Raw genomic sequence first — 25,647 nt, forward strand, 5'->3', positions numbered from 1 at the left:
ATCTCCAAAGTGTCATTGTACCATCTTTAAATTTCAAACGAGAATTAAGTTTCCTGAATATTTTAACAAGCTACTATTCTTTCCATACAAATCACACGTGACTTGCAAATCTTGCCAACATATCACTGACGAGTACACAAGTGTATTTTCATATTTGCTGAGGTTCCCACGCTGAGTTCATATGTCCTCCTTGTGCCCTGAGCTCCCTTGTCCTACCTGGACCACCACTTCCATGTCCTACCTGGACCCAGTTCCATGTCCTGCCTGTGCCCCCAGTTCCATGTCCTGCTTGTGCCCCCAGTTCCATGTCCTGCCTGTGCCCCCAGTTCATTGTCCTGCTTGTGCCCCCAGTTCCATGTCCTGCCTGTGCCCCCAGTTCCTTGTCCTGCCTGTGCCCCCAGTTCCTTGTCCTGCTTGTGCCCTGAGCTCCCATGTCCTGCCTGTGCCCCCACTTCCTTGTCCTGCTTGTGCCCCCAGTTCCATGTCCTGCCTGTGCCCCCAGTTCCTTGTCCTGCCTGTGCCCCTAGTTCCTTGTCCTGCCTGTGCCCCCAGTTCCATGTCCTGCTTGTGCCCCCAGTTCCATGTCCTGCCTGTGCCCCCAGTTCCATTTCCTGCCTGTGCCCCCAGTTCCATGTCCTGCCTGTGCCCCAGTTCCTTGTCCTGCTTGTGCCCCCAGTTCCATGTCCTGCCTGTGCCCCCAGTTCCTTGTCCTGCCTGTGCCCCCAGTTCCTTGTCCTGCCTGTGCCCCCAGTTCCTATGTCCTGCTTGTGCCCCCAGTTCCATGTCCTGCCTGTGCCCCCAGTTCCATGTCCTGCCTGTGCCCCCAGTTCCATGTCCTGCCTGTGCCCCCAGTTCCATGTCCTGCCTGTGCCCTCAGTTCCATGTCCTGCCTGTGCCCCCAGTTCCATGTCCCAACTTGAACTGTGGCAAACGACATGAGCACATATCTATCCTGTCGCTTTAATCATACCAACTGAAAGCAGTGGTGTTCGTCGATCACAGAGATCTCAGCTCGGCAATTTCAAGTTCTTACATGCAATGTAACACAAACTGCCAACTGCACACAAAAACACTAAACATTTACACACTATAGGTGAAGCTGAAGGAGAGTCTATAATCATCTACTATTACAGCCAAGGTACAGAAACAGGGGATTTCTGACAGGTTTGGAGACCTCAGTATCCTGCAGTATCATTTACTGTGACTTTAATGAAGAAACTGACAGAGAGGCATTTGATGGGCAGCATGACCGTGGTGTATTTAAGTAGCCTAGGCCTGTATTATTATCAAATGGCTACTACCAACTATCATGGACAGCATTAAGTAGCCTATGCCTGTATTATTATTACCTGGCTACTACCAACTATCATGGCGGCATTCAGTAGCATAGGCCTGTATTATTATCACCTGACTACTACCAACTATCATGGACATCATTAAGTAGCCTAGGCCTGTATTATTATCACCTGACTACTACCAACTATCATGGACAGCATTAAGTAGCCTAGGCCTGTATTATTATCACCTTACTACTACCAACTATCAAGGACAGCATTAAGTAGCATAGGCCTGTATTATTATCACCTGGCTACTACCAACTATCATGGACATCATTAAGTAGCCTAGGCCTGTATTAATATCACGTGGCTACTACCAACTATCATGGACAGCATTAAGTAGCCTAGGCCTGTATTATTAACACGTGGCTACTACCAACTATCATGGACAGCATTAAGTAGCATAGGCCTGTATTATTATCAAATGGCTACTACCAACTATCATGGACAGCATTAAGTAGCCTAGGCCTGTATTATTATCACCTTACTACTACCAACTATCATGGACATCATTAAGTAGCATAGGCCTGTATTATTATCAAATGGCTACTACCAACTATCATGGACATCATTAAGTAGCCTAGGCCTGTATTATTATCACCTTACTACTACCAACTATCAAGGACAGCATTAAGTAGCATAGGCCTGTATTATTATCACCTGGCTACTACCAACTATCATGGACATCATTAAGTAGCCTAGGCCTGTATTAATATCACGTGGCTACTACCAACTATCATGGACAGCATTAAGTAGCCTAGGCCTGTATTATTATCACGTGGCTACTACCAACTATCATGGACATCATTAAGTAGCATAGGCCTGTATTATTATCAAATGGCTACTACCAACTATCATGGACAGCATTAAGTAGCCTAGGTCAGTATTATTATCACCTTACTACTACCAACTATCATGGACATCATTAAGTAGCATAGGCCTGTATTATTATCAAATGGCTACTACCAACTATCATGGACATCATTAAGTAGCCTAGGCCTGTATTATTATCACCTGACTACTACCAACTATCATGGACAGCATTAAATAGCCTAGGTCTGTATTATTATCACCTGACTACTACCAACTATCATGGACAGCATTAAGTAGCATAGGCCTGTATTATCATCACCTGACTACTACCAACTATCATGGACATCATTAAGCAGCCTAGGCCTGTATTATTATCACCTTACTACTACCAACTATCATGGACAGCATTAAGTAGCCTAGGCCTGTATAATTATTACCTGACTACTACCAACTATCATGGACATCATTAAGTAGCATAGGCCTGTAAAGGAAAGCCCGTTCTTGTAATTATGATTAAGAAAATTGAAATCATATTTTAACGTTTCTTTGAATTGATTTTTAATTCTAAGTCAATACTGCATCACAAGAATCATAATGCATCTAATTAATGATGATGAATGTGACCAAATATCATTAAGCATGTTTCTCTCACGTACACACACGCAAAGAGCAAAACAATATCTAGATATACTCATGAATATAAATGTCTTTGATGCATTGTTTTACAAAGCCGCACAAGCAAACACAAAAATATACTCATACATATGATGTTCTTCGTTGTAAGTGACAACATCATAATTAGAAAATAATCCTTAAAGCTGGACATTTAGGAGTTTATTTAGTTTAGTTTATTTACGCGCTAATAAATGTTTATGTCTTGGCAGCGTGCACGGAAAAGTCCAACTGAAGTTAGTTGAAACCCTAGATGAATAATTGCTTAAAGAAGCTTGAACTTAAACATACACCGAACAGAAAGTTCATTAACGCACAGTGGTTATTTAAACACTAGAGTCTTATTTTAGCCCAAGAGAAGAAACAGCCATGATTGAACATCTGCCTGCCTCCCGATGAAGCCTAGACTCTCGCCATGGAAAAGACGCTGCCAAGAAGCTGCACCTGCGTTGCGAAAGATGAGTCCATAGACTGACACTTTACTCGCGTTTTGAGTTAAAACATAGTATTTATGAATGCATAACTCAATTTAAGAAATAAACGACGAGTGGGAGTAGTTTATCGTACAATAAAATACTGCAGGGAAAATATAAGAATAGCCACGTGATAAATCGCAAAGAAAAATGAAGAACGAAACGTGGTTTATTTCACGATAAAACATTGTTCTAGCAAGACATCATTTCTGGAGATTTGAACATGCGCTCGCAACTTGATGACGTCGTAAACTGGCCAACGTTATTTTTCGGAGTGAAGTGTCTAGTGAGTTGTTCCCCGTGGGTGTAGCTGGGCAACGCAGATAAACGCAATGCCGGAACGATCGCATCCAAAAGTGGGAGAGATATGACAATCGGTATTGGGAGAAATGGTACATCAAATCGACGTGCAAATTGTGAGAATATGTGGGGGAAAACAAATGTAACCCACCTGTTCATAAAATGGACTTGTCCGACATTGCCGAGGTCGGAATCTATTCAGGGAGTTGTCATTATTTAAATACGGGTAAATATATTTAAAGCTTCTACATTATATTAACATCCTTAAAGAGGCTGTACATAATATTGATATCTCATATAAGAAATAAACTACTCGTGGTCGTGGTTTATTGACAATAAAACACTAAAGGTAGAATGAAACAGTTAAATAAAACGCCAAAGTACATGGAAAAAGTAAATACTTTGACACATGCGCTCACAGTTTATTTAATGGCTTTACACCTTCCCCAGAATCTAACAGAATTTAATGACTCAACAAGTTTTATTTATTGCAGTTTTTCGGTAAAATCGATGGATATTGATTTCTTACACGCATGTTGCCTTAATGAGAGCCCCAAATCACAGTGCTGATTCTATTTCCAGACGTGGTTTAGACGTGCAATTAGGAAGATCTGTGAATTGAGACATTGGCTCTTTGTAATTTGGGAAAACGTTCATTGCTAGACTGGTCGATATGTTACTCTTTAAGATAGCAGAAGAGTAAAGAGGTGTTTAAATTTCTTGAATTAAACTTGCTAGGACTAAGTTGCGCCGAGCCTATAACTGCTGTTGAGTGAGTGTATTTTACATCACAATCAGCAATATAACAGCTGTATCACGGCGGCCTGTAAATAACCGACTCCGGGGCAGGCAACCGGGTGATTAATAGTGGGAGCAATACTCCTGGCCTTCTGGGTTCCATGACACAGCCAGCAAGGTCATGCATATACTGTCAACCCATACGGTAAACATGGCATACCGAGGATCGTCTGTGACCCGGGTTCTTTTGAGCATGTGACGTTAACTATTTTTTTAGATGATGTATTTTGTTACGATGGAATAAAATTGATATTAGCGAGTGTTTCTTTCTTTCAGAGCTTTGCCATTGTTCATACCGAGAATAAGATCCGCGTACATCATTCACGCAATTGTGATACGATGACATGTATAAAGCAAGTCAACCAATTCAGCGAGCCTGACCACCCGATGTCCCTTTAGTCGCCTTTTACGACAAGCACAGTCGCTTTTTACGGCAACCATTGGTTGCTGAAGACCTATTCTACCCACGATCTTGTGTGTGTGTGTGTGGTGGTTCCAGATTAGAGGGTCCACTGTAGACATAATTATAGCACATGTTTCGCTTCCATATCCACACACAACAACACATACACACAAAGATACTCTGCTCTTGGAAATGTCCAAAGTCGGCCTTGGTTTTGTCGGCACGAGGACAGATGGTCATGCGTATATTTTATAGACGCTTCAGCAACTCAATTTCGTTTGGCCTAATTGATAACATGATCACACATCCAGATTAAAAGTTATTGAAATATGATCAGGTTTTATCTCAAACTATTAAAATACTACTGAATGAAAACGGATAATAAGGAAATGTTGTTGGTGAAAGTATTCATAATTTCCATTTATTACTTTGTATATTTCAAATCTCAATCATAAGGTAAAGTAATGTTAATTTCCTTTGACTATAACGATACACCGTATTAGGGCTGGGACGGTTAACTCGGATACCCGGGCCGAGTGGGTACTGAGTAGGACCCGGGTACCCACAGGACTACCCGGACCCGTGATTAGTCACGTGATATATTGTTTAATGACAAAAAATTATCTAGAACTCTCATTCGCCAAGACAATGATTCTGTCTGAAGTTGGACCTCGATCAATCCATTACAGTTTCGACGCTTTTGTGACGCCGGGCCCACAGATCAGAGCATGTTGTAGTAGAGTATTACAGTGTAACTCCTTCCTGATTGAAAAGTCTGGCTCCGGACCCTCTTTGTGCTGCGAAAACGCTTACCGTATTTCCTCTATTAGACGCGCCTGTAATAGACGCCGGGTCTGTAATAGACCGGGTCAAAGGCTTGTCCGAAATAAATAGAAGCCCAGGCGTCTAATAGAGGAAATACGGTATGCTCATTTGTCACCAGTGTCCCTCTCCGTCAACTGCCATTTTATTTGTCACGGAAAGTCACGTGGCTTCGAATGTGTTTATTCTCTAGACAGCTGAAGCAGTGTAACAGTTTTCTGAAACCTCTATGGGACTTATGGGTAGTGATTATTGAATAGAAAGTGTATGTATTTGTATATTAGTTTAAATACTTGTTTTTAACATGTCATATTTGATCTAGTTTATGTTAAAATTCCCGATGTGGCGTTAGTTGTTCAGTTTTAGTTAATATCTAAACCCTGAAATGCATGACATTGGTTAGAAGGTTTACCGCAGTATTGTGAGAGAGACAGTACCTTACATGTCGGTTACTTGTAATTTGTTTGCCATTTTAACAAACACATAATAATCTGTTGCCGCCGAGTTAATGCCTCCCTTCGATGTTTTTCTGCTACTTTCCCTGATGATGATGATGATGATGATGATGATGATGATGATGATGATGATGATATGGGTATACGGAATTAATATGGAGAAGTGAAAAGAAATTAATGTTACAAATACGTGTATTGTCAATTTGTTTCAAAGTGATGTTTCATCTTTTGGTTTAGCATCAGGTAAGTTGTGCATATGGAATCATACATGAAAAATAGCAAGTATATTTAAGACCCCTTGAATTCAGCATCTACTGAAGACATTTCTTTTCGCACACACCACCTTTGAAAGATATGTTATGTACGCTTCGGTGACTATCAAGAAATATTTAAAATATGGGTAAGTTAACGTTCCCGAAATGGTGCCCAACCATGTATTATATCTGGGAATATCTGCGGTAATACATGTGTGGTCGGGTCTCCATCTGGGATTTTGCATCTTATCTTTATGCTGACATGTATTATTTTTTTAGTGTCCCATATCAGAAAAGGCTTGACGTCACTTGTCATGAGTGAGTGAGTAAGTTTTGCTTAACGCCGCATCAGCAATCTTGCAGCTATTCGCGGCGAAAAAATGTCTAATCTGACCATAGGGAATCAAATATAATAAAAGTGATGCTGAAAATCACTAAAACTTCAGTCAATATCACAGTCAAGAGTAAAAACTGATTGTTCAGATAAGAGGCTATATTTTATCATACAGTTTGATTTCTTTTAAATATGCTAAAATCAAGTGATTAGAAACTGAATTAAAAAGTTCAGATAGGGTATGAACATTATCATAAAAGTGTTGTCTGATGAGTGCAAAATCTACACAATCAAGCAAAATGTGCTTGATAGTATTTGGACTATTGCAGGGGATACAAAAAGGTGGATCTTCACCCTTCAATAAAAACGAATGTGTATAATAACTATGGCCAATGCGGCACCGCTGTAAAACAACTTCATCATAACGATGTAAACCAGAACATGCATGACCTCCAATCTGTGGTTTGATAGGTCATGACTGTTTGGTGCTTGAAATGAAAAGATGTATTACTTTGTTCACCAATTGGTCGTGGAAAATCAAGAACACTTGAAATTGCATCATTTTTTTATACAAAGAGCTGAAAAAAAAACAAGAAAACCAATAGTCTTGGTGCCACACTGGATAGAGGAGGGGTACCAAGGGAGGAGTGTGGTGGCAGGGAGTGGTCACAGATATGCCTTCTCGGTAGCAATGGCGTGTAAACAGAAATAAAGGTTGACTTTGACAAGATTACAGAAATTCCAACAAATTACAGCTCTGCAGAATTGGTTATATTAGTCCCTGAAATCAGAGACCATATAATTGAATCTATTGTTTGGTCTCTGCTGAAATTAAGGAGTTTTCTCGGCTCCATTTGTAATTTGTAGATATATATTTTTAAATAAGATAACTTTTTTTCTGGGACTGAATGTCAGTCTGGACCCCATCGCGGCTCTTGGGTATAAGACAGACTGTCAGTAGTTGAGTCTGGACCAGACAATCCAGTACGTGATTGATATTTTGATTCTATTAGAATTAAATATCTTGGAATGACATGTAACACTTATGTAAATATACATAAATTAAAAAAATAATTGCCACAAACGATACAGATCACATAACATCACAATGCCTGTTTATTTGTCGTGCTATGAAAGAAGAAAGTATTTGTCACACGCTGTTCACCATGATATTACCACTACCATATCACTTGTTCATTCTGAATAACATATTGATTAATAGTAAGAGAAACTATCCACACCGTCGAGGTACGATGACCAAGCTTGACTATCAGATCCATTTAGTCGCCTCATGCCACCAGCATATTTCTGAAGAAATGCACGTCCATCCACGACATCTCCGCGAGCTCCTCACTGCGATCGGCCGTTCGCGGAGCTATCCCAGAGTGTAACGAACGTGTCAACGCGCTGGGAAAGAGCTTGAACATCTTCGGATTGAAGGGCGGTAACTCTTATTCGAATCACATTTGCAGCTGCCCGGAAGCGAATGACTCGACTGAGGATAAGTACTACTACACAGACAACATGGCGTACGAAGTATGTTTTTGTAAAGCGATCATCAATAATATTTTCTTTTATTTGACAGTAGTACATTTGCTGTCGTTAATATATATGTTTTCGAGTTCCGTCTTGAAATTGTTTGAAGAAAAGTGAATATTGTTTCATGTCGGACCACAGCTTTTCCCTAAATTACATATTTATTCTTTTGTCATATTATGGTTCAGAATATCGTTCAAACGACGTTTCGTTTTAGACTGACTAATCATTTAATCCTTCGATTCATTTATAAACTGTTAACCTCTTACTCTGTCAACAAACTAATTGTAAAGAATTTGAAACTTAAACATATTCAAAAGACTAATTTGCATTTTGGCACAGCGTGATCAATGTAATGTTTGGCCCGTAGCCATTGTAGCAAACATTTCAGAAATGGGTTTACCATCTTCATGATCGGAAACCTTACAGACATATTTGCAAAACATTTTGACTGTGTTTGAGAAATATTCTCCAATTGGGGTATTGTATTTTTACGCTCTGGTACACACATACCTCAATCATTGGCACCTGATCCTACCTTCAAAACTTTGACCATAATTATTATTTTCATAACAATCAACTATGTTTCTTCCAGAAACCTATTTCAGACCATAGGAGGAAGTGGGATCGAGATGAGTATGAGAAAATCGCAGCAGAACGTCTCTTGGCAAAAGAACTAGATGATGAAGATGATGAAGTTCCAGTCAAGAGGGAGCTCCTCAAGCCAAGAGAGTACAAGGTTTGTATTGATTTAGTATATCAAAGAAATGATGTATAATATCTTCAAACCCAACAATAATTAGACAACAGTTCTGTCAACATGCTATAACTTCACGGTTGTGTTTACACTACATTCCTCTACCACCAAGGCGTATATATAAGACTGATATTTGGTTAACTGTTAGACAGCTAATGAAATGAGGCCTTCTAGAACTCCTTGAAGTTAATTAAGCTCTTCTCTGAACTGAGTGAACCCTGCTAGGATTAATCATATTTCAATACCATGAAATACACATTTTTACAATATGTATTTGGGTCAAATAATCTTTGTTATACATAAATCTGTACTTTTCAAGGAGTGAAATAAAAACTATAATACTTCAGGACTGATGGCATGGTTGAATATTTAAATGATTATGTTGTACAAATGACACAATAATCACTCAATAATCCAGACTTCAGATTGCAAGAGCAGGTATGACTATGTGGATAAACAAGACTACATATTATGTCCTCAATATCGAATATTAATGTAAACAGCGCAATGCAATTATATATTTATTCTTCTGTGACTATTGGAAAGTATCAATACATATTGCGATATGTGTATTGCTGAAAGCTTATTGCATAATGCCAGTCTACTGGATATGTTGCGCGCCCCTAAAATGTACTGTTGAAACAATGTGTAGAGCAGTCAGCACAAGGAACATGTTACCCACAATGTCTTGCAGGAAACATTGCCATTTGTATGATGGAACCAGGTCATTGCTTGATATGTTGGTTAAAGATAGTAAATACACTTCTTGTTAGTACAATGTATTCACGGGAGATGGGAGAACATTTCGACTATGTGTTGACATTTGCTGATGGCATCCCTCAACAGACAACACTTATGAAATTACTGTACATGTACAATTGCCAATTAGTATGTACAACTTTTTCAAAAAATCAGGAATAGAAATTGGCAATAGTCCTATAGTACTTGCCAATCTACCCAATAGTTAAGGCTTCGTAAGGACGTGTAGAAATTTGCAATTTTTAAGGGTATTGTTATGTTATCATTTAAAGAACTAGTGGACTAAACATGTTAGTTCTGTCACTGAAAAGTAGGCTAGGATGTGAAATTTACAAATTTGGTCATAGTTCAGACTAGTTCCAGTGTATTACATTTACAGACCTGTAATTAAAGTCATCAGAATCAGCTGGGAATTGAATTAAATCTTGAACATCAACAGTCTTTTTGGTTTACCCATATCTTCAAAATGTAGGGAAACATATCTTTATTGTTTGGGTGTCTTTGTATGACTTTTGAGTACTTGTTTGTATAGTTTTATTGTAGATTAGTGCCCCATGGGACTGGGGAGGAACTGGCTCAAGTGACCTGGATGGGCAGGGGTCATTGGACAATGCTGGCGAAGTGCTATGATTATAACAGCTGTTATGTTACAAGTGCATTGATAAACAGGAACTAGGCTAAAAAACTCAGCTGTTTGCAGGTTTCTGTGCCCCTATGGTGTGGATTGTTGTTCATACTTTCAATCACTTGTTTTTCACCTGACGTCATAGCACCATGATATTGCTGCTGTGTCTTTGTCGTAACCCTAATCATGACCCTCTGTGATTATTAATTAAAAATTGACTTTCACTTTGTGTGAGCTCGTGGGAGTATGAACCTTCATAGAGTTAAGGCCAAACTGTATCATGCAGTCAAACTCTCTGACGTTTCTTAATGTCTACTAAAACGTTGAGTTCAAGATTAAAGGGTCTACATTATCAGAAAGAGGGCTTCTGTATGTAATTGTGCTGGGGAATTCCCGGGGGTTCCCCCAGGAATGTGAAAGTAGTTCGTCAGTGTTTACGTCATTTCAAGAACACGGTCGAGCACGTCATATGAACGTCAAATTGTGTCGTTCATACACTTATGACCGACCTCTCGTCCAGTGGAAAAGCTGTCTATCGTGTAAACTTAAAATTACAAAATTATCACTCCTTGGCTTTCATTTGCTGTTTATTGATGTCCTTTCATTGCACTGAGATTTTATGTCCCGTTTCAGGTTGATCTTGATTCAAAACTTGGCAAGTCCACAGTCATCACAAAAACAACTCCAGCATCACAGCAAGGAGGGTAAGAGGTTCACCATATGCTTGTCAGATGTATTCCTTATCTCATAAACCTGCTGCCACTTTTGCCAATTGCATTGTATCTTCCTAGTTCATAATAGCCTTGTGAGATGTACTAGTGAGACCTGCTCCGAGGTTTACATTTGAAAATCTAAGACCTAGGTTTTACATTTTGAATTGTAAGACCTAGGTTTTACCATTAAAGTTTTTATAAACTGGCATTACGTAAGTAATGGGTTTTTTTCCAAATTGTGAACAGGAATTTAGTGTTGTACAGTGAACACAACATCAAACCAGGAAACGTCTAACAGATGAAGATAGGTGCATCCCCCCATGCCTGAGGACTTGAACAAATGATTGACTACATCAAAAGACCAACTGTTAGCTAATATAAACATGGCTGTGGTTTTATTGTAGTTGTGAATGATCGTAGCCAAGGATGACAGTCAGCTTGCCTACAGCTTGCCAGTCTTGCTTGCCAGTCTTGCTTGACAATGGTATAAGGATCTATACCGAAACGTCACTTTATACAGTATTAAAGAAGTTATTGACCATAAATTGTGTCTACTTTGCCTACATCATGTTCATGAGTTGACAGACCCACTCCATTGTCTGTATGATTTATCAAAACTATGCTGTATCATTATTGTTTATAACCTCGGGAATGTTGTAGAGATTCAGGGGATTCCCCAGTATCCCTTGCATGTTGTTCGAGTGATCACGCTCAGTGACTTGACCGATTGCGTGTCATTCTACCCTGATGGCAAAGGTCGTTGCTCTTGCTTGCCATCACTGGTTTGCCTGTCCAGACTCAGATATTTCCAGGCTGGCAGGATGTAGCTTGAATACAGTGGACTTCAGCATTAAACAATGTTCGCTCATTGATAATGTATTTTATTTTTTTTAATCATTTTTGTGTCGATTTTTTTTTTTTAAACTTGTCAGCAGTCGTGTGATGTTTCTTTTTCTATTTCAAATTTTCATAGCAGTTGTAATGTATATATTTCTCTCATTTTAACTGAATAAAATATTCTGTGTTTTCAGGTACTACTGCAATGTATGTGATTGTGTTGTCAAAGATTCAATTAACTTCTTGGATCACATCAATGGAAAGAAACGTAAGTATTTCTTTTAAGGGCAGTTATATTCTTATTACTCAGAGTAAACAAAACATGTTTGTTTTGAGCTATATGTGTAGTAAATTTTATTGTTATGTTTTTAACTCAACTTTATTGATAATACCTTTCTATCATCAGCCGCACATGTCAGCTTTATGACATCAAGGAACCAATTCGGAAAATAGAAAGGACATTTAAAATTTGTTTTCAAATACCTGACCAATCCTTGTGTCTACAAAACGACGTCCTGATAAACTGAATTAACATTTGGCATGAAATCCAATTCTGACATGCACTTGAAAATCAGTAGAACAAAATTGGTCAATATTTTTTTACCCTCCAACAGTCAAGCAGATAGTCAAAGAAAGAATATAATCAGGATGATTTTTTAAATTATTTTTTTGCAAACAACCTTTAAGCATCAGCATCTGTTGACATTTAAGTGTGAAACAAGGAAGTTTGAAAATTTGAAAATGTCACGTAACTTGTTTGCCATAACACTAAAAAAAATTACTTTGATAATTTATTAAAGCTATTCTCACATGGTTGTGTGAGAGTTTCTATGTGTATGTTGTGTTGATGGGGTAACACTGAAGTCAGGGGTCAAATCCCACATGGGTGACCGCCGTGATATTGCCGGAATATTGCTAAAAGCGGCGTAAAACCTCACTCACTCACTCACTCACCCACATGGGTGCAATGTGTGAAGCTCATTTGTGGTGTCCCTTGCCATATTGTTGGAATATTGCTAAAAGCGGCGTAAAACCCAACTCACCCACTCACGCTGTTTATATCTGTACCTCTCACAGATCAACGTAATCTGGGGATGTCCATGCGAATTGAGAGATCCTCCCTGGACCAGGTCAAGCAGAGGTTTGAGATGAATAAAAAGAAAAAAGAGGAAAAGAAGAAAGAATATGACTTTGAAGAGAGAATGAAGGAGCTGAAAGAGGAGGTAATGATTGTGCCCTATTGTTTCTTTCCTCTGGAATATGTCCTTGATGTTATCCAGATCATGCTGGCTTGGACTGGTGCATTGTAAGACAGAAACAGAGTACTGAAACTGCATCACGACACATAGCCCTTTCCAAATAGGGATAAATGTGAGCTTGAAATCTGTCCTCATCCTATAAATCAGCCTGTTGTTTTCTCACTCATCTGAAATACATCAGATATTTCAGTTCATGGCCTTTGTGCTGTTGAGATATGTATCATATCATGAATAGTATGTCCAGATGCATAGCATATCATGACTAGTGTACAAGTACAGTAAACTATGGTCATAACATACCTGTGAAGATCCGGTGTAGAATTGGTCTTCAGCAAGGTCTTTGCTTGCCGTAAAAGGTGACTAACGGGATCGGGTAGTCAGACTCACTGACATGGTTGATGCATGTCATTGTATCCCAATTGCGTGGATCGATTGCTTATGACATCAATCTCTGGATTGTCTGTTCCAGACTCCATTTTTTACAGACCATCATCTGGAATATTGCTCAGTGCGGCATTAAACAACAAACAAAATGGTTATAATGAACTCAAAGGGACCACTAATTTTAGTTTGTTATAACCATTGTTCATAATAAGCATAAATTCAGTATATACTGAGCAAATGACCGAGGCAAAAATAAGTTTGTTATATCCGTCAGTTCGTTATAAGCGTGTTTGTTATAAATATAGTTTACTGTATACAGATATGTATCGTATTGTAGCCTTCTGTATTGTCGTAGCCCTAGTAAATTCAAGGTCGGCAAACACAGTGTCGGTAGAAATATGATGTACCTTTTGAGTTGGAAGACGTCTGACCCTACAGTAGACATTCTCTGTTAGCCATGTAAATTCATACAGGAATAACAACACCTGTTAAACGAAGTGGAATAACATGCAGGGCTATAAAGGTCTAAAGAAGACATCAGTCAGACAGAGGAAGTATGGTCACTGGTAGATTTGCTTTCATTGGGGAAGTCTTGCTGATCTGTGTTACAATTCGAATTCCATAGATGTGACAGTGTGATTGTGATAGCTTGGTAAAGTAGTGAAGTACACAGTGGTTCTCTACAACCCAAGATTAATGGTGATCCAACTAGAACGTTTTATTACACACATGTACAGTGCGCAGGACGTACAAGTTATACTGTTTGAGGAGTGACTACTTATGACTATCACAGTCAGTCACAGGGATAATTCTAAGGTGGGGCCTTGTGCTTTTAGCCCCTAAATTTGAAAAAAAGGCCAACATTTTCAAAGACAATGGGGCATTTTAGCATTAAGTGTGGTTGTGGGTGTAATTTTCAGATAAAGCGCCCATGTCAGAAATTCCTGGAGCGAACCCTGCAGTCATGTGACAATACTTCAGTGATCACCTGATATAATCACGCTAGGTCTCATGTTGAATTATTCAAGACATTGAGACCAGTTTTAAGTAGATGACACACGTGTCATAACCACTTTATCATATATGTCATTTTTCACTTCTAATTTAGAAGAAACTTCTGAAAGTATTCTAATCTCTCACAAATTGTGCTTAAACATCGTTTTCCTAGAATGTGTGCATTTATATGTTACATTTAGAGGTCAGGGATTAGACAGTCAGACAGTGACAATAGGCAATATAGTTGCAGCTGAAACATGTTTTTGAGACACTGTTTTTGGTATCTTAGACTTATTTTGGTAGCAAACACTGACTCGACTGGACAAGGATGACACCAGGTTTGTTTGAAAACACTGAAAGTAGTACCCACTTTGAATTTCCTACTGCCATATTTATCCATAAATGCCCCCAACATATTTATCTGAGAAACCTACGCATTTCATGATAAAATGAATGACTTAAACCAGTATCACTTCAATTTGAAAATGCTCTGAGAACTTGAAAAATTATTTAAAATGCCTGTGAGCTTCAGTACCTGTGTACCCTGGTTGGTCAATACCATACTGTGCTCGAGGGTTTCACCATAGTGTTAAGTATCGAATGCCTACAGTTTTCAGCCTTCATTTCACTGTGAGAACAACTGAAAATGAAACTGTACAAAGTAGCATCAAACCAAAATCACCAACACTAATTTAACAACCCAATGCCCTGCTATACCAACTCTAAAACGACAATAGTATGACTACAGTTATTTTGCATTTTGAGTATATTATAATGTCTATGAGACTGTTAGATAAAGGAAATGTCCCTTGGACATCAGGGCGTCACTCTTAATCCTCAGTGAAACACATTTGTATTGCCAATCAAAATAATATTTTAAAAGTTTCATTCATCTTCCATGCCCTTGAAAACTGACATTGTATTGAAGAACTGTGATGAATGTGCCCAATTGTCTTTGTTAGTGGCAAAAAATGTGCCCGTGGAAACAACTTTTCATCCTGTTTTAAGAATTAAAAGGGATGTTTCTTCCAAGGCTAACTTTACCGATATCATTTTCTTTGTACCAGGAGGAGAAGCAGAAAGCCTACAGGCGAGAAAAGAGTAAGAATAGGAAACGGAAGCTGGACCCTGAAGATGAGGAACTCAACACAAATATTGATCCAGATATGGCAGCAGTCATGGGCTTCTCGGGCTTCGGGACATCCAAGAAATGAGATGGAGTACCGTTATTAAGGATATATCTTACAGGATGCTACAACTAGCATCACAGTGACTGCGTTGTCCGGAGACTTTAGACTCGGAATGACTTGACAACTTATAAGTGCCACTAATATTCATCATCACAATTGTCACAAATGAATAAAACAATAAAACTCAATGACAGTATTCATTCAACATCTTGGTTTATGTTCTGAGTGCTGTGTAAATGTGTTTCTCTTTCAATTCATCATCATCTTATGTATATAACTTTATCATGTGTTTGGTTGTACACAGTTTCATGGACATTGAAATTTGTTATCTTAATAATTTCTTACAAAAGATGTATATTTTTATTTATCAGTCTGCATATTCACTGATTTTTGGAACTTTTTCTTTTGTAGAAGTGTAATTAGATAAGATATGTTTCAGCCTGGAAACAGTTTGGTTTATAATAAGCTAAATGACATGAATGAAAATTTGATATTTGGGGATATGATATTGAATTGAAATTAGAAATTTGTTTCCTTTGAGACTAGTGCAATATAATTGATACTGGTTCCAAAATGTCTTTCATAGACACCTGCAGTACTCAAATAGTATGTAGTGGTATGTTTCTGATATGGTTGTTTGTCTAGTGGGCTATGTATATCTGACAGTATTCTAGTCAGTCTGTGGTAAATAAATATACATCAGTTATGTGTCAGCTAGTATTCCATTGACATGTGCTTCTTTACAGAGTGGGAGTACAGATGGTTTAATACTCTCTCAACAATAATCATGTACTTGAAAGTTCCATGCCATAGTGTGTACATTGTATAGCAGAATAAATCTCAGTTTCAAACTCGGCTTGTGTCATTTGTTGTTTTTTCAAGGTTAGTGTATGTAGAATGGATATTTTCACACATGGATATTCAGCTCCTGTGTCCTGTACATGCAGTTCAACAATAGTCCTTATTCCAGTCTGAGATCTTCTGCCATTCCGTTGGCGATCACGTGACACAAGACACTTTATCTGGCTAGAGACATTTCACCCTGTCTTCACATTGCTTGACTGACAGTCTGGGTCAGTAACCCGCTGGTAATTGGGGGATGTAGACTTTGTATTCTTCTCAAGATGTCTCCATGATAGATGTAACTATTGGTACATGTAGATCTAGATCACTGGATGAGTAGCCATTACTTTGTCATTTAGCATGTCCTTTGTCATAATCTTCCCGAGGCAAGGGAGTTAACTGACTATAAAAGTCCAGTTTCCATCCTTGCCTGACTAGGCTGGAATTATGGAGTTATAATTTGGCTGGACTAACAAGTCTATGTATAGTCCAATAAAAATCGTGTAACAAACTTGACATCTGGTTTGTAAACAAGATGAATTTTAAAGTGCAGATTTTGGTCGACAACAGGATTTGCAAGCATGTGTACAGACAACAGGGCATCAACAGATAGTTTGCAAATCTTTTCATGTTTTTAATCAAGATGTTCAAGTGATTTGATGAAGTTCGAGGGATAAGACCCGTTTTATTTCACTATAGATCTTGATTAGTGTTCAGATTGTCTTGACTGGGCGCCGTCACTTTGAATCAAATGCAAATGATATGATAGGTGGAATCTGATTGGTCAATAGGAAGGACATAGAAGGGTAATTCCAGCCTACTTCAGCAAGAGTGGAAACTGGACTTTTATAGTCAGTTAACTCCCTTGCCTTGGAAAGATGTTTGTCATGTGGTCTGGAGCAGAATATCCAGTATTCATATGGCGTGTTCACACTTTTTCAACAACAAATTATTCCCTCATGGATGCTAATTTGAGTCACAATTTTACTGCCAAATGATTTATCTAATAATTGTTATTCAATTACAATGAAAGATTTGTTGATGTTAACTGGTCAGATTAGCCACTTCCCCAGTTTTTTTTTTTTTTGCTTATCTGTTTGTTGTTGAACGCTACACTCAGCATTGTTCCAGTAATGTGACGACGGTCTATAAATAATCAAGTCTGGACCAGACAATACAGTGATTGACATCATGAGCATCGATCTACGCAATTGGGATATGATGACATGCATCAACCAAATCAGCAAGCCTAACCACCTGATCCTGTTAGTCGCTCTTATGACAAGCATGGGTTGCTGAAGACCTATTCTAACGCGGATCTTCATGGGTATGTTCCCTAGTACCCCTTGCTTGTTGTAAGAGCTGATTGAAAGGGGATTGGGTGGTCATATGTTGAGATTTGACTGATTGTGTGACACACTACTCCAACACCACAATTTGTTATTCATGCTATCAACCACTGGTTTGCCTGGTCCAGACTCAATTGATAAAGAAGCTGTGATGTGGCTGGATTATTGCTGCCTGCAGCAAAACATATTCACACACGCCTTCGTTTTGTTTGTGATAGCATCAAATCTGTCTATCCCAGCCCTAGCTGGACCATAGGAAACAAAGTTCTTATTATTATAATGAGGTTTTATGTCTTTTTCACTTTCACACACCCCCTTTACATTATATATGACATGAATACTTGTCATGGTGTAACAGTGAGGGTGTATTTCATCAAGACGGCATTACGAAGTGGTGCTCGCAAAACTCGCTGTTATTACAAAATTTATCAAGCCTCTTTCACATAGGAGCATGTATTACCAAATCTGGCTTCATTACTAAAACAGAATCAAAATATCAGCTCCTCAACAACATATTTTATTTGTGCAATCAATATGCAACGAAACAACATATCCTAAAAACAATCAACAAAAACGTCAAACATCAACAAGTGTCCTGTGTTCAACATGATAACATTAGTTTCACCATGAAGGAAGCTTGTCAGAACTCATGGTATGAAATTTAAAAGCTTGATTTCAAGGATTCATAACCATAATAATGAAAACAACATACCGTAACATTTTCTGTAAACAAAATAGAAAAATACAATCCACAAACATTTTACTATGGTACCAATATACAAGACTACTTTCACACAGTATATATTCCTTTTATACCAAGAGCTTAGTAAACATTTAATTGCTTCATGTATGTACAAGACTACATCTATTAATGTTCAATTATATTACATGTCCTCAACAAATATTATATCTGAACCAATTCATCCTTTAAAGAAAGAACAGCAAAGCACACATCGTTTGTTTGTTTGTTTGTTGTTTAACGCCGCACTTATCAATATTCCAGCTATATGACGGCGGTCTGTAAATAATCGAGTCTGGACCAGACAATCCAGTGATTGACATCATGAGCATCGATTCGCGCAATTGGGATCGATGACATGCATCAACCAAGTCAGCAAGCCTGACCACCTGATCCCGTTAGTCGCCTTTTACGACAAGCATGGGTTGCTGAAGACCTATTCTACCCCGGAATCTTCACACATTGACCAACATTGTTTCTTTTGTCTAAGTCTAAAGGCATTTCCTCCAACTATGAAAAGTGTATCTACAGTAGTAACTAATTAAATGCTACACAAGGATTTGCAATTAAATGTAACAGTGTTGCCAATTTTCTGAACACATTTTCTTATTTATTGACCAGAGAGATAAAAACAACAGAAATATCAGACATCAGATGTTGGTCGCCTACATGCCAAATCAATTCTTTTGTAAAATGAACATAGAGATTAACAAATCCTAATGAACAGGCAACAATGAACACTTGATGCATTTGAGACATACTGGAACAACAGAAAAATTATTAAAGCATATCATGTTTCCTCAATATCTAAGTTTGATATATCTAGGTGATTATTTCATTCAATATTCCTTAAAACTCAAGGACAACACGACTAGAAAAACTTAAGTGTGTTTCTGGTTCAGTGGAATATATCCCGGTCTCCAAACATGTCATCAAAGTTGCTTCTTCCCGGCATACTGTTGCTCCTAACAAGTCTGAAATTAGAACATAAATAAATATTATTGTTCTTGGGCAAGTAATCTGTCAAAATCAATTAATAGACACGATATTTTTCAGTTAGTGTACCTCATTGTGTAACCATATACATGGTACATGGTAAGCCTAGAACGGGACAATCTGCTTTTCTGATCACAAATCTGTAATTTCACAAACCTGCATACCTTCAACCTCAACAATAAAGGGCTTAATATGTACTACAATTACACAAGCAAATTTCTAAATATGCAAATTTGCATACAATGACCGAAGCAAATGAATTACATATTCTGTATCAGTACCAGTTTGAAGATTTTTTTCAAGACATCTTCTACATTTCGCACAAACACCAGAGTGGGTCAGTTTGGGATGTAAGGTATCACTGCGTCTGATTCTACATGCCGTAGTGTTACTGTTTTAACACAGGAGACCTTAACATAGCAAGGGTGAGTAGGGTAACCATGTTGTTAATATGTTCACTAGTCATGCCTAAAACCTGGTTCTCCACAATGTTTGAAGCCCATTTCTGGTGTCCCCTTCCATGATATTGTTGAAGTAGCAAACGCCATACCAGACTTGATTTGATTTTTTATTATTTATTTTGACCTCTAACCATGTGGTTAAGGGGAAAAGGTGTGTGATTTAATTAATAAACAGGAATATCTAGAGATGCCAGTAAACATCACCTCCTTGCTGAGGGCTTGTGTATGTCCCGCGGCGGCAGTGACGTATCCTGGAACATGCTGCACACTGTGTATTCCTTGGCTCCCTTCTGTCCCTGCAACAGACACGACACAACTCTTACCAATCTCAATATTTTGTATGTGGTAAAAAATATATTTGTGTTTGACCTGACCAACCTATCATGTCACTGCAGTGCAATGTTATTTGAATGTAGGGGGCCTATTTGATTTGTAACATTAGTGTCAAGGACCCGTTGAACACTGCAATATGATCCTGAAAAGTATGGCAATAGACCTTATTGGCCCACTGGTAATGACAAATCTTAAAGTTCTGAAATAAAAAAGTACCTAAGTGATGTTAAAATTAGTGAAAAAGGATGATTTCAAAATCGAACTATGAGAAAAAGTCTGTGATACAAGATGAATTTTTATCATACAATTTTTATTGCATCTTCTAAGAAACTCAGCTTGAGTCAAAGATTTGCTCATGTTCAAATATTTAAAAAAAAGCTTCCTCCCAAACCTTTAGTAAATAGAATCAGGCTTTTTCTTTTTCCACATTTTAGCATTAACCTACACATACACAGAAAAATACATTTGACATGTTTCCAGATAAAATGTTACAACAAAAGTTTTTTTTAGCTTGATATAAAATTGCCAGAAGTGACTTACTGAGAAATGTTGGAACAGTTCCACCAGTCTGGGTCAAAACCTTTTAATCTACTAGCTCAAACCTGGCTCTCTAATAAGCATTTTATGCAATAGCTTTTAGTGTTATAATATGAACTATTATCAGAGGAGATTACTTGACCAAACAGAATCTTTGTCTTGCCTACAAATTCTGCAGTGTATCTACAGTGTGTATCACACCAAGAAAGCCAAGATTGCCTACTCGGTTGCTGTATCTGAGAGCTGACTTGGAGGTGGAAGGAAACGTCTGTGCCTCGAGAGGCTGTTTCACATCACAGGCTCTCCGAGTCCTTAACTGTGACTGGAAAGGCTGATCACTCTCTTTGACAGATGATGCTGTAGACAGGCTTGAGAGCTGAAGAAAAGAGGATTTGAGTATTAAGTTCATGTGTGGGAATTCTCTGGTAGAAATGGTTTCTAGAACAACATGCTTATCTAATGAAGTCTGCTGGTATTTTTTTGTGTTCACTACATTGAACTACTGTGTATCTGGAATCTGTTGACAACATATTTCAAATTTTTCTAAGGTCAATACAAAGTCTTTCTAACGCCAATACAAAGACTTTCTAAGGTCAATACAAAGTCTGTCTTAGGCCAATACCAAGTGGTACAACTGAAAATCATAGACTTAACATTAAGTCATCAAGGATATGGCTTAATATACACCCCACCCAAAGTTAACAGTTAATTAAGGCAAAAGTGAATGGGAGTAATTCTGCAACGTTCTTATGAATATGACGTCACTACATGGTAACAATGTTGCGTGACATCAGGAATAGCACTGATGCTAACAATGAAACGTCACTGCATGTTATGAATTAAGTGACATTCACAGTGTTTGAAATTAAGGGGGAGTCCTGGGGCCCTTGAGAATTGCTGCTATAGTATTTGGATCTTGGGACTTCATAAGTCTTTTAAACTTTAAACTTTGGTGTTAGTCTTTTAAACTGACAGTATCCAAACAACAAACATGTAAGTGAAGAGTTGATGTACTACTTCTGAATTTAGCATGAACTATGGCATGAATTTATCAGCCAATATGAATTTATCAAGATAATAAAAAGAACACATTGAAGCAATCGGTGCCACATTAAAGATATACTTCAAGCAAGTGGAAATTTGTTTTTTAAAAGTATCTTTCTGTTCAGTGATGAGAAAAACAATGTTTTTACTATGGTAAGGCCCTACACTCAAACATATGTTTCTGGTTTCCAGACCAACCCTAATTCCCTCACCCTAAAGCTAAAGTTTTTTTCAAATTCCATTATACATTTATAGATTTATCCCCGTCCTGGTAATCATACTAATGTCTGAGTTATACATTACTTTTAATTCTCACTAGTCCACAAAAGAAGATCTCCCAAAGATCTGCCATCTTCTAATGTTGAAAGTTGTGGTCACTTTTTTCGGAACTTTAGCAGTCGCTGATCAGCGGACTGATGTTGATTTTACACCCTGATTGACCGTATTTTATGCCCTAAGCATATATTTATCATATTTCACAATCAATTAACCAGTCACTTCAGAGAAAAAAGAGTAAAATGACCTACCTCCCCCATTTTTGTAAATGCCAAAATAGGAAATACAATATCATACCTCTGTAATGCCCGAGAGAGTTGGAGACAGTAGTTTGGGAGATGTATCACCCATGTCAAGAACACTTGGCAAAGTGAGCTGTTTCATCTTCCGTAGAAATTTCATGAGTGTAGGGTTTCCATCTATATTTGCAGTGGTGCCCTGGTAGCACAGCTCGTCACTGAGGCTATTGCTTCCTTCAGAAATTATAGGTGACACAGGTTTCTCCACAGCAAAGTCATTACACAATGACAACATTTTATGCTTCAACCTTGACTCTGAATTCAACATGTCCTCTTCTGTATCTCTGTTCTTCCTAGACTCTTTCTTCTGTTGATTTTCAGTTTCCTTTGGGCTGGATTTCATATCAGCAACTTCATCAAAGTCACTGCAATAGCTCAAATTTCTTTGTTTCTTTCTTGAGTTCTTCGTCTTAAAATCTGGCTGCCGTTTCTTTGCTTTACAGTTTACTGGTGTTCTGCTTGATCTTTTGGTTGATTTTGAGACATTTTTTTCAGTGTCTTTGTTGTCAAGCACTTTATCTATTTTCCCAAACTTTAAATCCTTCTCGTCTTGGAAGTCACTTTCATCATTGTTAACAAATTCATTCTCACTCTCTTCAGACAACTCAGCTTCATCAACCATATCATCAAAATCACAGCCTACAGGTCCTACAAGCAAACCTCTTTTATTCCTGATGAAATTCCCTGAAGCACAAGCACCTGCATCTGTCATCATTGGGCCTACCAAACTTCCTTTTCTGCCAGTGACAATACCATCATCCTCATCTTTTGACCTTCTACCTCTGTCTTCAGCCTTTTTCTCAGATTTCTTCTTGGGTGTCCTTTTCCTCCCACTAGATTGTTTTGAATAAGTTGTCGCTGCCCACACCTTATTTCCAAATACATCTAATGATAAGTTATTAGTGTTGCTTGAATTTTCTTTTTCGGTCTTGTTCAACATTTTCAGTTTTGATGCTTTACCTTGTTTTGCAGTCCTCCTACGGTTATCTGGTCTCTCTGTCCTTGTTTCCGATGACCGTCTCTTCCGAGGAGCTTTACCAATCTCTTGCAGAAGTAACTTTCCAATTTCCGGTGTTGTGAACAATTCATCGTCTATGTTTTCTTGAAAAACTAGACCCTCTGTGTCATTGGTCTGTAATTTGGTGTCACAATTTTCCATCATGTGGTCCTTTTCACATTCACTGTTCCTCTCAGTTGTGTCTTGATCTTCAGAGAATAAACTGCTTATGCTGGTGTATTCTGAGTTCATCGTGTTCTTGACACTTTTCTTTGTCTTTCCTTCGACTTTCTTTGAATCTGGACTCTGCTTTACAAGATTTCTGTTATTGGGTGAAAAACTGACACGTGGCACTCTCTTGCTTCCCTTTGTTGGCTTCTTCTTTTCACTAAAATACAAAATAATTCATTCAACCAATTTTTTATTGAAATCAGTGCTTGGTTTTAATATAAAAAAATCAAGGATTTCAAAACCCTGAAGCTTAAAGAAAAGGAGGTCCCTGATTCAACATCCACTTTTATTATAATGATATTCTCCACAATAGCTTGTATCGAAAGTGACACCATCACCTCCAGCATTTCTATCTCATGCTGAGCACAGAATTACTCTCGTTTCTCTTGCTATATGTTTACTTTCTTTTTTAACTGGCCTGCAATTTGTGTCAACTAAATAAACAGTTTCAAAGCTAAATATGTTAAAGCATTAATTCCTAATAGAGAAAACATTTTTACTGACCTGACGGGTCCTGGCAATCAGTAGCACTGAAAATATCTCTTTACATTTATCATGTATCACTTTCTGTCAATACACAGACTAACTGTAGAATATTCACATCACTGCACAACTTTGTGGCAAAGTATCACTGATAATCCGGCAGGGATAGACACAGCTACTAGTCTGCTAGTCTAAGACTAGTGAAGATCTAAAGGGTCCAGTTGTGTTCTCATGATACATAGTTATTTTACATAGCCTCTGGTCTTATATAAGATGTGGCATATTTAGATATGACTAATCGGATGCAATGGTGTCAACTTCTGTTACAGTTAATCGTTACCGCCCTATCAACATGATCATAAAATTCCAGTCTTTGCCAAAAACTTTTGAATCTACCAGCACGAACCCGTCACTAGACATGTTTTTCAGAAGATCTTACTGTTAATGTATGGACATTTAAAGGCAAAACCTGGGATCAAAAGACATTTTACAAGACTCACTATAGTGGCTAAAGTCATAGACTGAAGTACAGGTGCCCCATTGCATGCTCACCTGCTTTCACATTTCAATATGCCAGGTTGTTTGCATGGTGTTGGATCGATGACTGTAGGTATTCCATAAGGTAGACTATACCTTGTCCCATCATAGGTTTTCTTTAGTCCAGTTTGGTCTGAGAGTCGCCTCTGCTTAGGATTGTTTAGCCAATCCACAACTTTTGCCTTGCTTGCAACAGATTTGGATAGCACAATAGCATTTCCACAAAAATCGTTTTTGTACGGAACATGCTTACTATCCTTTAACAATTCTAATTGTCCATCTTTCTTGGACAATAGTGACTGTGATGACTTAGTTGGGATTTCTTTACATGCAGGTTTTTTAGTTGGTGTTGTATAAAGGACAGCTTTAGTGTAGTTCTGTTTCAAGTCTTTTTCCATATGATTCCATCTGTCTTTAATTTTCAGATAGATTTGCTCCTGGGTTAAAAAAGGATACAGGATACCAAGGCGAACTTTTTCTTTCTGGGCATAAACTTGAAAACTTGCAACTCTTTGAAGTTTAAATGGTTTAGTATCTGGAACATCAAAAGAGTCAAGGGACTTGGATCTTTTTCTGAATGCTGACATTGTTGATAGCCGTCTCTAAAAATCTGAAAATATATAGATCATTTATAATATAATCATGCTACTGAATATTTGTCAATCACTTTATTGTGTTACTTTCTCTTCAATAGGCCAACTCATATTTCACATTGTTTCAAATCAGTTCATTATCCCACTAGATCTAGATTGTCATCTCAAGCATCCTACAGATATATCGTAGTAGTTAGGCCTAAAATTTGGTA

General features: G+C 38.0%; 3 protein-coding genes across 3 annotated transcripts; 1 reads left to right on the plus strand and 2 right to left on the minus strand.

The window, feature by feature from the left end:
* Nucleotides 1-212: 212 nt before the first annotated feature.
* On the minus strand, nt 213-908 carry LOC139450336 (circumsporozoite protein-like). Its single transcript, XM_071232014.1, has one exon. The coding sequence runs from the start codon at nt 906-908 to the stop codon at nt 213-215; it is 696 nt and encodes a 231-aa protein (XP_071088115.1).
* Nucleotides 909-8,149: 7,241 nt separating this feature from the next.
* On the plus strand, nt 8,150-16,553 carry LOC139449734 (zinc finger matrin-type protein 2-like). The gene is made up of 6 exons (XM_071231256.1): nt 8,150-8,197; nt 8,793-8,936; nt 10,972-11,042; nt 12,083-12,156; nt 12,966-13,111; nt 15,595-16,553. The coding sequence occupies exons 1-6, from the start codon at nt 8,186-8,188 to the stop codon at nt 15,739-15,741; spliced, it is 594 nt and encodes a 197-aa protein (XP_071087357.1). The 5' UTR covers nt 8,150-8,185; the 3' UTR covers nt 15,742-16,553.
* A 2,993-nt stretch (nt 16,554-19,546) lies between these two features.
* LOC139449726 (transcriptional regulator ATRX homolog) lies at nt 19,547-25,429 on the minus strand. Its single transcript, XM_071231245.1, has 5 exons — nt 24,858-25,429; nt 22,593-23,979; nt 21,199-21,351; nt 20,310-20,401; nt 19,547-19,622 (listed from the first exon to the last, which is right to left on the minus strand). Exons 1-5 carry the CDS (start codon nt 25,427-25,429, stop codon nt 19,547-19,549), a joined length of 2,280 nt encoding a protein of 759 aa, XP_071087346.1.
* Between the last annotated feature and the right edge of the window lie 218 nt (nt 25,430-25,647).

This window comes from Haliotis cracherodii, unplaced genomic scaffold (assembly GCF_022045235.1).
Source record: "Haliotis cracherodii isolate W230 unplaced genomic scaffold, xgHalCrac1.p SCAF_8, whole genome shotgun sequence".
NCBI classification, from domain to species: Eukaryota; Metazoa; Mollusca; class Gastropoda; order Lepetellida; family Haliotidae; genus Haliotis; species Haliotis cracherodii.